The sequence below is a fragment of the Apteryx rowi genome, unplaced genomic scaffold (assembly GCF_003343035.1).
Source record: "Apteryx rowi isolate R43461 unplaced genomic scaffold, aptRow1 scaffold_103, whole genome shotgun sequence".
Lineage (NCBI taxonomy): Eukaryota > Metazoa > Chordata > Aves > Apterygiformes > Apterygidae > Apteryx > Apteryx rowi.
The window spans coordinates 2,313,568-2,328,760 of NW_020447231.1; the positions used below are offsets into that span (position 1 = coordinate 2,313,568).

Genomic DNA, 15,193 nt, shown 5'->3' on the forward strand with positions numbered 1-15,193 from the left:
CCCATGAAGAAAATTGACTTATTCTAGAGATATTTCTATCACAAATAATTGTCTGTCCACTTCATTAATCAGCAGCTGCTCTTAGCATAGTTTTTTATACAAGTAGTAATCAATGTATACTGCAACACTATGAGCCCTTGATTTGACCAAAAATATGAGAAAGGCAAATCATTTCAGAAAGAATCAGAAGATACTTCAGCTATGCAAAATCATTTTGTTAATACCATACGCTACTGATTACATCTGATTAGGCAATAATTTAACAACCATTTGTTCTTGGAGCGCTAGTCCATGCGTTATACTTCCTTGCATATTGCTTATTCAAATCTTACTCTGTTGGTTCACGTACATACCGTTCAGCTAGGCTAGAAACCTGTGAGCCTTGAATATCTTTTACTACTATCTTATCAGCTCTTTCTGTAAATAGTGGCTGCTTAATTAAAAGATGTTAATCTTCAATAATGTTTTCTCTGTCCTCCTTTTGTGGAGAGTAGTTTTTTTCTTATTACTTTGGTGGAAAAGTTTCTGTACTGGTTGGGTCGCAGTGTGACACAAGCACCCAACAAGATCTCACTCTGTGCACTGATATGAACAAAACATTAATAAATTAATCATTTAGTGCACATACTGGATCAAACCTGCTGAACCTGATTTGGAAGTATTAACATTGGAGTACAGTATGGAAAATTACTTCAGCAAAATAAACAAGCCTGGATTTTTCACCTCTCCTTACTCTGGGCCTGAATTATAGATCTCTTTGATCAGCAGACCTCTTGATAGAAAACAAAGGAGTATTTTGTCTCTCTTGCTCTCAACCCAGATATATTTCTATCATCTGTCTACAGAGGACATTCCATTCTTTCTGCTATTCACCAAAGACTTGAGAGCTGCCCCATCGGATGCCTAGGAAGTGTGTTCTAAGTCCCCAGATGACCTGACTGCACATCATGAGTTGGAGAAAGACTGATAGATCTTAGCATACTTTTTTTTTTTTTTTTTTAATCAAAGCTAGAAAAGGCTGTTGTGCTAAACTATGCATCATCTTCACCAGGAACTTTTAAAGGCCTACACAGATGATAGCCTTTGTTTTGCACATCTCATTCAAAGCTGATCAAGATGAAAAAACACAGCTTCTAGATATACTGCCAACTTTTATATCTGGAGGGGTGGCTTGGGCTGTCAGTGAGAATTTGAGAGGTTTATTTAAGCTGCTGTTGGAATCTCAGCTTCTATGGCACCCAAACTGAATGAAGAGTGTAGATGGCTGTTACTGGGCATCATCATAGGATTCTGCACTCATCTTTTCATGTCAGTGGCTAGCAAAGTTTTAAATGGGATTAATACCAGCAATACAGTCTTTCTTAGATCTCATGGGAGGTTCCTGACAGGAGTTTGAAACTTGCCATGGGCCTGAGACAAATTTGATAACTTCAGCAGAAAGATAAAATTCAGGACTGTGCCCTTGTCTCAAGCCCTACGTTTGCATGACTGAAAAGCTTCTCTTTATAAAATTCCTTTTGAGATGCATCTGGGCAATGATATCTGATGTTTATGGTAAGGGAACATTGCTGGTAATAGGCAGAATTGTGTTTTGTCTCTCTGGTAACATCCAGAATATCTGTGAGATTGAAAGTAAAACTAATAACCTATTTCAGAAGCTTTGTAGCAGGTGATTTCATATCCAGATGCTTGACTGAATTTGCACTGTGTTAATCAGCGAGTTTTGGACAGCATTATCAAATTTTGCTGCTGTGGTCTGCCTTGGCCTGAAGATACRTGTATTCTTCTTCCTTGCAGATGCTGCAAACCAGGCTTCATTGGTACACACAAAACTAGTCGAAGGCTGTAGGTCGCTAACATAAATTCCATTTGGGTGTGCTGATTTGCTTTGTTCCTTGATTTTTGTTCTGGCTGGTTCACAGCACAATCCCTGAAAACTTATGCCTTGATGATTGAAGGGTTGGCATGCAGGGCATGCAGGTGCAAATGAGAGTGGGGCGAGACAATCTAGTGTGCTTGGATTCCTGACACTGCTACTGAAGACTTTGCGTTGCGCAGCTTTGTCCTGACCTTAACTGGTTAATCACCGAAACGGCTGAGGAGAGAATGGCAACTGTTACCTGTGCAGCAGGGTCCCGCCTTGCAGTAGGGGAGAGGTAAAGGCATTAGCCGGTGCAGGATGCAGAGGCTACTTTTTGCCTATGTAACTTTGCTTATGGAGGGTTGCTTTATGATAGTGCTCTGCATTCTAGTTTCTTACTTTGAATCTTGTTCTTGTGTTTCCTGTATTTAGCTTGAAATTGCTGCTTCAAATCTAAGGGAAGACCTTATATGCCTGAAAATTGTTTTTTTTTTTTTCCAGCTGTAGTTGTTGAACTCTAACAGAAATTTTTACCTTTTTCCCACAAGTTTTGTTTACACCATTGCAACCACTGGAAACCACTGCTGCAGCTTTATTCTTTAGCACTTTTTTTCTTTTTTTTCCTCACAGCACAAATGTCCAAAAGTATCTTACCTTCTCTAAATACCATTTTAGTAGCTTCTTTTTCCTATCTGAATTTTAAGGCTTTGTGTATATAGGTAATTATATTCATTAGTATTTTCACCATTTCAAGCCAAACATATGTTTGCTTTGCCTTTTCTGGAGGCTGTTAATTTTGCATTGTTAATTATTATTTAAAATACTCTGTACAATTATTCTACCCTTATTCTATAGGGATGATGAGAGATCAAATAAAATTGCAAAAATTAGTCAGCAATGAAATGACCAAGTATTGCAGATTCAAATGATTGTTTCCCAGAGTTCTTTTTTTTTTCTTTTTCTTAAAGATGCCCTTGAATAAGTTGAGATTTATTTATAGTAGGTTTCATTTAAGAAATAAGATTTGGGTGTTCTGACAGTCCAGATAAACTGCATTGTTTAGAATGTCCTGTACAGATAATGTCTAAATTCTTTCCTTCTTTGCCTGTGGCTTCCCTTTCTGGTCTTGGAGTATTTTGATATCTGCAGCTTAATTTCCTTTCCTAGTGGCTTGTGAAAACACTCCTTGGGATTTTAGTGCCGTCCTTCCTTCTATTTGAATTGCTGTTCCTAAAATCAACTCTTATTGACAACTGAAATAGAAATTTAATTCTGACAGATGTTTGGCCTCATCAAGCAAGATCTGAGATTCACAGAATCATTGAGGTTGGAAGGGACCTCTGGAGATAATCTAGTCCAATCCCCCTGCTCAAAGCAGGATCAACTGTTTTAACTTTGTGCATTTTGCAGAGTATTTCAATGTGCATCTTGAAAATATTAGTGTTAAAAAAAGGTTAAGGTTGGTAAGTCAGACTCCCAGAACAAGAAAATGCTAGGATTGCATTGCCTGTGCATTATATCCTGGCATTCCCTCATGTTTTACATGCTCTTCTACCACCATCGCCTACTACTCCCCCCCATTTGGAGAACCTAATGCTAAAATGAAATGTCTACTAGCCAGGTGGCTGCACTGATGCTTACAGCTTAATTTTTTCAGAGCAGCTACAATTTTGTAGCACTTTATATTGCCAAGTCCAGTGTTCAGCACTTCTGATCACATCTGATGGGAGAATCACAGGAAATTAGGGTAAGGATAGTGCTTAGTGGCAAAGTATGGAAAATGTATATCTATCCAATATCACTAGCGAACCTTTTGCAGGAGGGRTGGGACAGGAAATAAAAGGGGGGGACAGGAATCCCCCACTGTACAGTGGAATGTAGATGTCTGAACTTCAAGGCTAATTTTATTTCTTCTGGCAGTACTATGTCTTGTTCACTGACAAAGTAACCGCATGGTCCGATGCAAAYAATATGTGCACTTACTCCGCCTGTATGCCAAGCCAGTTCCAGTCCTATTTGGACCCACTGTTGTGCTCATTCAGATTTTACATATGTGGACTAGACCCGATTGTCAGTTTGACATGATGACAAAGATGCAATCTGGATGACCCACTGGATGAAATTAAGAAGCAAAATCTAAAACAAAGAAAATATTTTTTCACTAAGCACATAACTAAATTGTGGACCCTGTTGCAACAGGATATTGTGGAATATAAGTGAGTAAGTTGGTTCTGAAAGGAATTGAGCAAATTTACTGTGAACAGATCCAGTAGGAGCTATTGAATTTAATGATATGGATACAACTTGGGCCTAGGGAATTGTAAACTGTTGATTACTGAGAACTGGGAGGTGCATGAGGGAAAGGCTCATTCTATATGTACCCTGTTTATTCCATCTTTTTTCTGAGCATCTGCTACTGGTGAAGGTAGCAGATGAACTTTTGGTCTGGATAGTACTTTTGGTGTAAATTGCCATGTTTCTTCTTACATTTTGAAAAGCAGTCCACTTTCCGTCGTTCTTGGAGGCATGAATTAGATAAGATTTAACAGTACAAAAGAGTTGTTGGTTCTTAAAACTAGAAATCTTGGTTTTGGCTTCCAGTTGTCTAGCCATTAATTGAAACTTCCTAACCTCTTGTTTTGCCTGCTAGCGAATACGTTCCCTAYTACTTTGTTATGCACACGCTCTCTCATAAACATCAATAAAAACGATTGGAGAGTTCATTACTGCTCTGGTTCTTTGTGCATTTGTTATGAATAACAATGTTGCTTGAGACAAACCTTAGAATAATTGTGGATTTGAAATATAGCCTCACATAAACTAGAGAAGGTTCCTTAGGGGATTGTRGGGCAGCATTTTACAAAGACTGAGGGAAGTTAAACTTATTTCACTAACACTCTGACACTTTAGTTTATTCCACAGCAACTGACTCCCAGTTTTCTTTTAGAGAGATTCATCAAAGCACTGTGTGTGTCAATCATCAAAACTGCTGAGGCAAGGAGTTAAATCTTAGATGTTGCCTTATTCATAGGCAAACTCCATAGGTTTCATAAGCTAAAATCTCCTTTGCTGCTGAAAGTTTACATGGGCTCAAGGGATACTGGGGAAGTGCATGGAAGAGAAGTCAAGTGAGGAGTATTAAATACAAAATYATGGCTGGCTCAGGAAGTTTCCTGAGTTGAAGGTAGTTGGAGCATGGATAGCATCAGGAGGAAGTATTGTTTATACTTGTTCTGTTCTTACTCTTCCCTGTGCATCCTTTCATGGCGTCACTGTTGGAAGCAAGATGCTGGGCTAGACGGATCTTTGGTCTGATCTGGTATGAATGAAAAATAGAGGGTGTTTCACTTGAAGTTTTGTGCTTGCTCTCAGAGATCAGTAATTTCATATGATTGGGAGGAAAGAACAGTCAGGAAAGATTTGAACTGCTGATATTGAAATAACCACCCTTGTTTATGCTTTTCATTTGCTTCCAGAGATCCACCTAACAAGACAGACTTGTTTGTGAGGCTCTGAGCGATTCATTGATAAGATGCTTCTCTGTGGCTGGCATCATTAACTCCTTGGTTGTGGCCTGTCACAACTTTTTATTTAATCACTTTAAAGGGATTAGTTCTTTAAGTGTTCATTTTTGCTTCCCTTCTCAGATCCCCAAATCTTAGGGATTATTTCATGTTCAACCCTAAGAGTTTTTAATAAAACTTCCATCTTTGTCATTTTCTCCTGATTTGGTAGACAAAAGAATTCATTGCTGTCGTCTTAAAGGTTGTGCTGCTTTGACTGGAATCACCAATGATGTTTCTTTTCAAGAGATGCAAGCAGCACTGATACCATGAGCCAGAACTTATGTTCTTCACAGCTACTTCAAGGTCAACCTGCTGTCCACCAGACGATTTTAACTGTTCTTCAGACTTCCAGTGAAGCTTTCTTTCGTGGATGATTTCCTTTTGACTAAACTGGATTTGTCTTGTCCTGTTTAAGGATCCTGGAGAAGACAAGGGTTTTACTCCCTCATATTAGGTCATGTTTCTTTTCAGCAGTCTAATCCTGCAGGTTGATTAAAAAGGACCTTAGGTCTTATTTTGTTAAGGCAGTGGCCTTTTGAGCACCTTCTTCCTCAAAAATGGGCAATAGATTTTGGTCAATAATAGATCTCTCATCACTTTTTAGTTGTTAGCTGAATTTATTGACACTGGTTGAAAGACCTTTATGATAGAGCAGTTATCTGACTATTCCCAGTTCCCTTCAGTTGTTCCCCTGCAAAGTCTCCTGTGTGGTTAACCCTTCCCTTGGGTGTGGTCWCAGCTTGACAGAATTCATTGCATATTCTCATACTTCATTATACCAGGTTGTGTGAAATCACTTACGGATGCCACCTTCCTGGGACTTGTTCACAGCTGAAGGGTGTTGGCGAAGATCCCTCTTAGTCTTAGGTTGGGTGATGAGAGGAGTTTGTTGCCTCTGGAAGTTCTGATGTGGAAAGACAGCAGTCAGCCTGCTATCCTGAGGGGAGGAATTTGGTGTTGAAATCCTAGCTCTGAATCTCAAACACTACTTGTTAGTAGATAAAAGTATAACTACTTATTTTGAAATAATGGCAGGATATCCGTTTTTAATGCACTTGCTCTTATGAAAAATGACACTGACTTTTTTTAATCTTGATGTTCTTTTTCATTCTAAAAGTGGCACCTCCTTTTGCACTATGCTGATGCAGTGATTAAGTGTTGATTTGGAAAGAAGATTACCTATTGAACCAGCATTAGTATTTGCTTTATCTGGTGTTCAGTGCATCTAGGCCAGACGATCTTGAATTGGTTTGACAGCAGAACAGATTGCAATATGAGGTTGTAAGTCTGCAGGCTACAACTCTTTAACGTGAAGCTATGGTGATAGCAGCTCCCCATGGGAAACTGCCAACCTTTTGCATGAGAGACACAGATAGGGGGAAATAGGTAGAGAATTACTATTGCAGCTTTTCTTTTTTCTGATTGCAGTGCCTTCTGTATAAGCATGTCATTTTACAAGCATTAGCAAGGCCTCATGGTGTATCTGTAAAATAGGTCAAAATTATGTTCATTTCAAGGAAGGCTAAGCTAAGGCATGGGTTTGTGGGCCAAATATGCTTTCATTTATGATCAAGCTGGGCATTTAGTTTAATCTCTGAGATGTTTACAGGGAACTTGATGTGTTTCTGGTGTATATATGAATTTTTTTCTTGCATTCTTCCATATGTGGAAATTATAGTGTGTATTGTTTAACAGGTATTTGAGTTATTAATATTAGACTGGATAATCACAGAGCTTGGCATGTCAGTTGGAAATTCAAATCGTTTTTCTTCTTCTATGCCTACTAGACAACAATTTCTACTTTTTATAAAGTTTAAAAGGAAAAGGCATGAAAGGAAATGTTTCAGTGAAAGAGGGAYGTACTGATTGTTGAACTATTTGTAGGTAATGATTAGGTCATTGATTTGAAAGTATTGAAAACAGAAAAATGTTATGTCTTGGATTCCATTCCTGTAATAAACTGCGTATGCAAAATCCCTATGTATATTTAAAAACTTGAAGTGATGTATCAGGTTCACATTGGCTTGTGGGTCTGCTTGTGTGGAACTCATTGCATGATGAGTTTTAAATTGCCAAGACCTTAAAAGAGAAACTCCTTATTAGAACTTCTGTCCTGTAAAGCAGTAGGAGTAGTGCTTATGAAGAGAATATTTATGAAAAAAATATGGCAAATGCTTTTTACTTACATTGTCTTATACAATTTCAAACCTGCTTTTGGAAGAAAATTACTATTGTCCTTTTTAGAGAAACGTGTTACTGCCATTATGTTGGAGTTTATAAAAAGAAATCTTTAAAAATAGGAATGGTGATTTTTAAGATCAAAGGGTAAGAACCTTTATCAAACAAGATTAGTAGTTCTATAGAAAAGCTTGGAAGGGATTTATTCTCTGTGTGTATAATCCGTTAATGATAATCTGCATTACAAATTCATCAGAAAAAGTATGAACTGTGCCTTTATTTCCATCATTTCAAAAGCAGCTGTTGCTGTAGAATCCTTGCAAGCCCCTGAAATCTGGCTTGATTTATAGACCTTAAATTATTTCCTTTGAAAACTGACAAATAGTATGTCAAATTATTAGATTAGTAAGTATAACAAAGATTAGGGGTTTTTTTAGTCTGATTTCAGAAACTCTCCTCTCCTGTTATGCAGATGTATGACCAAGTGAATAGGTTGCATAATTGGCCAGTTCTGGCACATTAGGAGATCTGTATACCTATCCAGAATGTCAGGATTTATTTTTTAACCAACAAGTAATTTTGGGAATTTGTACAGTTTTAAAAACCAGGTGACTGATAGGAATATGATAGGAAGCTTAGTCACTGATGCAAAAAAGCAGTCCTAGTCAGGAAAACATAGAAATAGCATGTTCATTGCTGTCTAAGGTTGGGGCATCAACGCTGTAAGTGCAAAGTTTATCAGATGTATTTCTGAAAAAAGAACGTGTGTCTACAGCCCTGTTCTCCAGAAAACTTTCTTTGGTAATATTTTTGTATAATTATTATTGTATAACATTAATATAAACTTCTTCCTCTACAAATACTCAGTGATCATTTTATCATTAAGAGCATGAGAGGTTGCAAGAAAATACCAACAGTTGGATTAGCATTGTTTATTAAAAGCAGATCTAAGGCAAATATTATTCCTGTGTGTTTATGCAAAAGAATTGTTCCTTCTTCCATTAGACAAAGGACATAGTTACACGAGTGATATGTTCGTATATTGTTCAGATATCTTACATGCTGTAATTGATGTTCAAAAACAGCTACTTCAAATGTTTGTGTTATTGGTTCTTTGAAAGTGTAGCTCTGAAACTATTGTGTATTTCATTTCATTTCTTTTTTTTTTTTTCCAGACTGATCTTGATTATGTAAACAGTGTTGTAGCAAGCCTGGAAAAAGAGTAAGTTACAGCTTTAATGGAGGACTTCTTAATTTATTGGTGCTTTTTGTTATGCTTTTTGCTTTTCCTGAATTAAGCTGTGATATGTAATAAAAGTTATTTTAGAAATACGAGGTTATGCTTTTTTGTCTCTTGTGGGTTKGGGCTTTTGAAGAAATAAGTAAAAGATGATAAATTAAGGGGAAGTGATTCAGTAAAATTGTAAAACAGCTATTAACATAATATTATGCTATTAACATAATTTAAGAATGTCATTCTGTTAGACAGAAATCCAGTTTGCCATGAAAATTAGGAGAATGCTTTGTACAGGTAACCTAATCATTTGGAACATATGCATAACAAGTGTGTGTTATATTAGACATAATAATGGCATCGAAAGTAAGCAAGCAAGCAAGCGTGAAGTCTCTAGCACTCAAAATATCTCATGTGCCTTTTGGCATGTTTCTGTTGACAGATTTTCTACAGAGATCAGTTCTGGCTTGGTAGAAGTAATAGCCCCTCCTGCAACTTACTATCCTGACTTGACAAACCTGAAAGAGACATTTGGAGACTCAAAAGAGAGAGTCAGGTTAGTTTATTCCCCCAGATTTTCCCTTGTCTTCTCCCACATCCACACTTTTCTTGTTTATGAAATGGCAAGTGGGATGTGAATTCTTGAAATGTTTTCTTACTGTAATTCTTGAAAGTGTGGGGATGCAAAAAGAGCTCTGTGAATCAGTCTTGGTTCTATTTGCATGCTGTTCTGTGCAGGATCAGAGCTTAATGTTAATCTTGGCTGAAGTCCTTTAGTGTTAAATTCTGGGAAGAGAATTGGGAATTTATATGCTTTTTCTTTTTCTTTTTTCTTTTTGTTGATGTTGCATGAATGTATATACACTTTTTTGTTTACTGTTTTTATTCTGAAAAACAGTGTAAAACAAAAGAGTTTCTGCTAATTTACCACTTAAAATGCATATGTATTTTTAGTGAAATGTCAGGTTGTTTTCTTAAGATTGGATTCAAATTAATCCAGTTTTCTGTCTGTATTAAAGCATAAGGGGAAAGTTTTGTTCCATTTTTTCAGACAGCGGATTTCCTGAGGGAGACGTGCCAAAAGCAATTGTCCTAGCATTTCAGTAATATGCATCATCCTTCATAGTGTGATTTACTTTGCATTGCCAGTGTTGAAATAACTTTTTTCTTAATCCTTAAGTTTTTAATTGAATTTCAGATGGAGAACAAAACAAAACTTGGATTACTGTTTTCTTATGATGTACGCCCAGAAAAAGGGGGTTTATTACATTCAGGTAAATTTCTGTTCTTTATTTWGAGACAAGTTTTCAAGTGAGTCTCCAGAAATTGTGCTGTTGGGCACATCAGAAAGACGTATACAGAACAGAGAGACTGTGATTCCATAGTTGCAGGAGGGCTGTACTTCTGATGGTTATGTTGATGGTTATTAGTGTTTTTGAAGCACACGGTCTGAATGAGAAACCAGCTTGTCCTGCGTGGTTTATTTTATATTAAGATGTTTAGCAAAAAAGAAGTGAAGGAATGCAGACTGTTTAATTGCTGTTTTTCCTTGTCCCCAAAAGGGCTTGACTCTCTTAGGTATAGAATCAGCGGCATAGGTGGAAGTCAAGCTAAAATCCATTTTTACTTTCTTTTGAGGGCATTTGCAGTGTCACTTTAATATGGTTCTGTATCATGTATAGATACATTTTGAATGGATCACTAGACTTGTTTTCTTAAAAAAAGAAAAGAAAAAAGCTTTTGAGAAGAGACTTAAGCAATTCATTTTACATTTAATTTAGCTCAGAATTGCTCCTATCTTGCTTTCCTGCTTTGAAGTAGAAGTCATACCTACAGGTATCTCAGATCTAGTGTGTAACTATGCTTATGGCCTTTATTTAGTTTTTGGACTGTATCCTTTTGGTATAAAGCTCCATCCATCTCATTTTATCTGGTTTTTACAAAGTGACCCATGCTGACTGCTCCTTGGGAGCTGTTGAAGACTCATCTCTCCTGGAAGCTGTGCAACCAATGTCATATGACACTCTTTTTGAAACAAGACAGTCACACAAACACTAGTGCCAGTACAAGGGCGAGAGCATGCATGCACAGGGAGATGAGGTAGGAGAAGCAGGATACTTAGAGCAGCAGCCTGCATTTACCTTGAATTGCAGGGATTGTAGGACTGCATGTTGAGGAATTCTGCCAGCTGAACTGTAAATGATTAGCTTGGACTATGCACCTGTTCCTTTTTTCTTTGTTTGTTTGTTTCTGAAAGATAAAGTCAGGTGGAAAAAAAMCCCCACCTGTGTAGAGAACACATCTTTTAGCTTCTTGTCTCAAAGGAGAAATTAATTCTTTTAGTGCTAGTAGGTGAGTGAGTAAGCAGTCACATTTTGTCTTATAAATAATGCAGAATTTCTACTTGTTCTTCATATAGTGCATTGATAGTGTCACAAAGTCTAACAAATTGTTTTTTGGATGATTCTTCTCTGAAAAGAGAAGCTGGAAAAGTAAGGTGATCTTACTACCTAGTTCACAGCTCCATGTTCTGAAGTAATTTGTTGAGATATATTTGTAGATTTTTGTTATAAAAAGATTTGGGGTTAGTTTTCCACAAATAAACTGTGATCCCTGCTTCTATAATAGTTATTCTTGTTTTTACTGTCTAGATTTTATACTGGTGCTTACGTTAGAAATACATGGAATGTGTTGGCAATATATTATAAATCAGTTTTTCCTAGCTGTACTTTTTCCTATTGCTTTGCTGTTTTGATTTATGTTGATATCACTGCTACCTTCCTCTAGCTTGAAGATGACATTGTTGTCAAGCAGAATTATTTCAGCACAATAAAAAATTTTGCGCTTCAGCTTGCTTCTGAAGATTGGATGATTCTAGAATTTTCTCAGCTGGGTTTCATTGGTAAGAAAATGTGCATTTTAACATTTTGAAAAAAAATGCATTTATCTTCAGAATCTCTGATTAATAGTGATCTGACCTCAAAGCTATCTTCTTTGTACTGGAAATAGACCAAGAAATAGGAATTCAATGGTTCTTTTAGGGGTTCTGTGGTTTAACTCTCTTTTTTTTCTTTTTTTTTCTTTTTTCTTTTTTTTTTAATAATTGTTTCATCTTCTTGTATATGATTGAGACAAACTCAAACTGTTGGAAATCAGGGCATTTTATAAGCAAAAGTTATTTAATTTAGAAAATTATTAACAATCTAACTGCAAGGAATGATTTATTTTGAATTTAGCTATAGTGAAAACTGAAATGTCATTAAAACATGACTCAACGTGTGAAGTAAAAGGAGAAAGCATGAAACCTAACTCAGCCTAAAACAACCTTGTTGGCATTTGTACCAGAATTTCCCAGAATCAGCAGACATGAATTTGTCTTGTTAGCAAAACTGTTCTATCCTCACCTTTCTACTCCATCAAGAAGATGTCATGACAGTCTGCTCCTTCTTGGAGATAGTTTGAGTCTGTCTGTCATTTGCAGTGATGGGAACAACACTGAGAGAAGCTAATGCAGTGCCTTGGGTTGTCATGGGTTGACTACCAGAATGTTGCTGAAATTGCTATATGGTTATTTGTTCTCTCTTAGACTGATATGTTTTTACTGAGAGGTCCTAAACTAACAGAAGAGCAATGAAAGGGAAGTTTGAAAGGGATCTGACAAATTGAAAACATATTCCATTACTGCAGTGGCTTGTCATGATCTAATTAAAAGCACTAAACTGGAGATGTGCAAGGAAAATTTGAAAACTGAGTCAGACCATGGAGCTTTCCATATTTAGTCAGCACAGACGATTCCAAAACAAAGGTTGTGAGTTGAGCTCAGAAGAGGAAGCGAGTCGGATGTGTAGCAGAGGAAGCGTTGTCCTGAGTTCTGTCATTCTCCTGGAAATTCTTGGTGTTCTCTTGTTTTTATTTTGGATCTACTTTTCCAGAGAAAGGCTTCGTTTTAGCTCTGTGATCCTTAATCTTAGAAAACAATGGATATATGTTTAGATTGGTGAACTGAGAACTTGGCACTTGTGTGAATGGCAAGCACCCCCCCTTTCCAGCTCAGCGTCAGGTGCGCTGCAGAGGAGATGGTTCCCTGACTTCAGGGGCCTCGGAGGTTCCCTGAGTTGAAGGGAAAGCAGCAACCATCTCCTGACGTACTACGTCAGTGTACAGAATGGTAATTTGTACATTTACCTGTCAGTCTGGCCTGCAGAGATGATGGAGAGATGGACGAGAGGAGGTGGGCAGAGGGAAGTCTCCTAGCCCTTGTCTGGCTACCACATAACTAACTTGCTTGGTTGCCTTTGGCTACCAGCAGAATTACTATTTCAGCTACAGTGTATCTGATTAGCTTTATGGCCTGAAGTGGAAGGAAGAAACAGGAAAAGGAGCCTTCTATAATGGAGAAATAAGCATTTAAATCATTAAATTACTGGAGCTTTTGCCCTAAATAGATTTGTCTCTTTTGTTGGGGGACCCACTGTCAACTCTTAGACCTCTGTGATTATGTGGTTGGAGAGACCGGTTGAATACTAGAATCTGATTAAATGTCATTAAGTTAAACTTTAATTGTGGACTTAGTTGGGGTTAGAATTTTAGCTTCAGTGCTAATTGTTCTTTGAATATAGATTCTGTATGAAGTTCCTGGGCTATAGAAGTAATTTACATTCATTTTACATTTACTTAATTAGCATGGTACAGATGGAGTAGTAGAGTGTATTCATTTGCAAATTGCAGTTTTGTAAGACGGAGATGTCAAAATGGGCATAGAATCAACTTACAGTTTAGGATGTGCCCTGTCTGCTCCACAGAAATATGTTTCAGATCGCTTTTGTGTATGTCACCTTTCACATGCCTTTCTGTTCTCAGTGCTGCTTTAGAGGGAACAGCATGCAAGCTAAAAGGGGTAACGAGGTAATTTTTTTAATGCTAAGATTTGGCTTAATCATGAGTAAAATTGTTTTAAAATATTTTTAAGGTTTTTTTTCTAGATTGCCTATATACTGACTTTTCTCAGTATAGGTTCTGAAAATAACTGTAGTTAAATTTAGTTGTTACGTCCTCTGGTTGCTTCCCTGTTCCTTACATCATATTTGCTTGCTTCCTTTTAATTGGATGCTATCATTGGTAGACTTTCATATGGATTTAGCTATGGCTACACATCTTAGTGTTGCTTTTTCACCTAGAAAATCTGAAATTTGATTCTCCCACTTTAGCTACGTACTCTGCTTTTAAGTTTTGAGAGGAAAAATTAGTATTCGTGAAAGTGACTAATACTTCTGTCTTTGAGGCGCATTGGTGTGTTGTAACCATATACTGCATAGAATTTTTATGCAAGTTCTTCCTGATGTAGGTTTGCCTCATCTCTACTGTCCCTGTATGGTTTTGATGCAGGCTCATACTATGATAATTTGGCAATGTGGAAAGCTATGGAGAACTGCAAAAGTAGTTGTTTGTAACTTTTCATGGGATTTATGTGTCTAAGACAAAGTAGAACACTGAATTGCCTAGATGCTAGTGATTTAGAAATAATAACTGCAGTAGAGAGGTGTGGTTGATTGGCTGTAAGCTTTTGGAAACCTTGATCAGCTTGCAAGTTCTGCTAAGAAAAAAATGTTTTTTGTCTTAGCTGTTGATTTCTGAGCTGAAAATCTAATTCATGCATAGGTATAATCTATGTGCTTTATAGGTGAAAAAAATATTAGATGAAGAAGTGGCAAACACAGCTGTTTAATGAAGTGTTAAGGCTGACAGCGGGATTATGGAATTCTGTCACCYCTACCGTAGAGCAGAAGTTGCTTTCTTTTGCTTTTTGATGCTGAAAGTGTAGCCCTAAGTGCTGTCAAGTATCTAATAAATAACAGGTGAGATGTAGGCTGTTTCCCTAAGAAGCTCTGGGGAGGGAGAAGCATCTTTCTCTCTTCTGGATTCCGATCTGCACTACAATCCCTGGTGTAATGACATGGCAAAATCCTAGTGGCTTTTATGGGAAGTATCAACTTGTCTTCCAACTGCCTGTGAGCTGAAGTGTTTTACAGAGCATCTGTAGTACTCTGTGCCGTAGCCATAATATCAGTTGGTGCAAACTTCTAATGGAGTGATCTGAAATCAGCCTCTTACACAGTTGCCCTGAATCTTACTGTGCCTTGATGTCTTAAAGACTGTTGTTCAGATTGTTGTAAGCTGTTACGATTTCAGTATTGCTCAAATTTTCTACATAGTTGAAATTTGAGGAAGAATAGATCAAGGCATATATTTGAGACTAAATAACTCTAAAGAGATGCTGATTTTAATGTCAGCAAACTGTGTATCATAAATAGGGAAAATACTAAAAGGCTTCAACTATAGTTAAAATAGGTTCTT

At 37.1% G+C, this 15,193-nt stretch overlaps 1 protein-coding gene across 4 annotated transcripts in view; it reads left to right on the forward strand.

Annotated features, from left to right (window-relative positions):
- Window positions 1–15,193, forward strand: part of MGAT4A (alpha-1,3-mannosyl-glycoprotein 4-beta-N-acetylglucosaminyltransferase A) — a 73,958-nt gene that overhangs the window by 39,097 nt on the left and 19,668 nt on the right. For all 4 annotated transcript variants that reach the window (XM_026065791.1, XM_026065817.1, XM_026065807.1 and 1 more), the window contains 4 exons: window positions 8,781–8,827; window positions 9,282–9,395; window positions 10,038–10,113; window positions 11,627–11,741. In XM_026065791.1, the coding sequence (XP_025921576.1) occupies window positions 8,781–8,827; window positions 9,282–9,395; window positions 10,038–10,113; window positions 11,627–11,741 (352 nt within the window). The remainder of the gene's footprint in view (window positions 1–8,780; window positions 8,828–9,281; window positions 9,396–10,037; window positions 10,114–11,626; window positions 11,742–15,193) is intronic.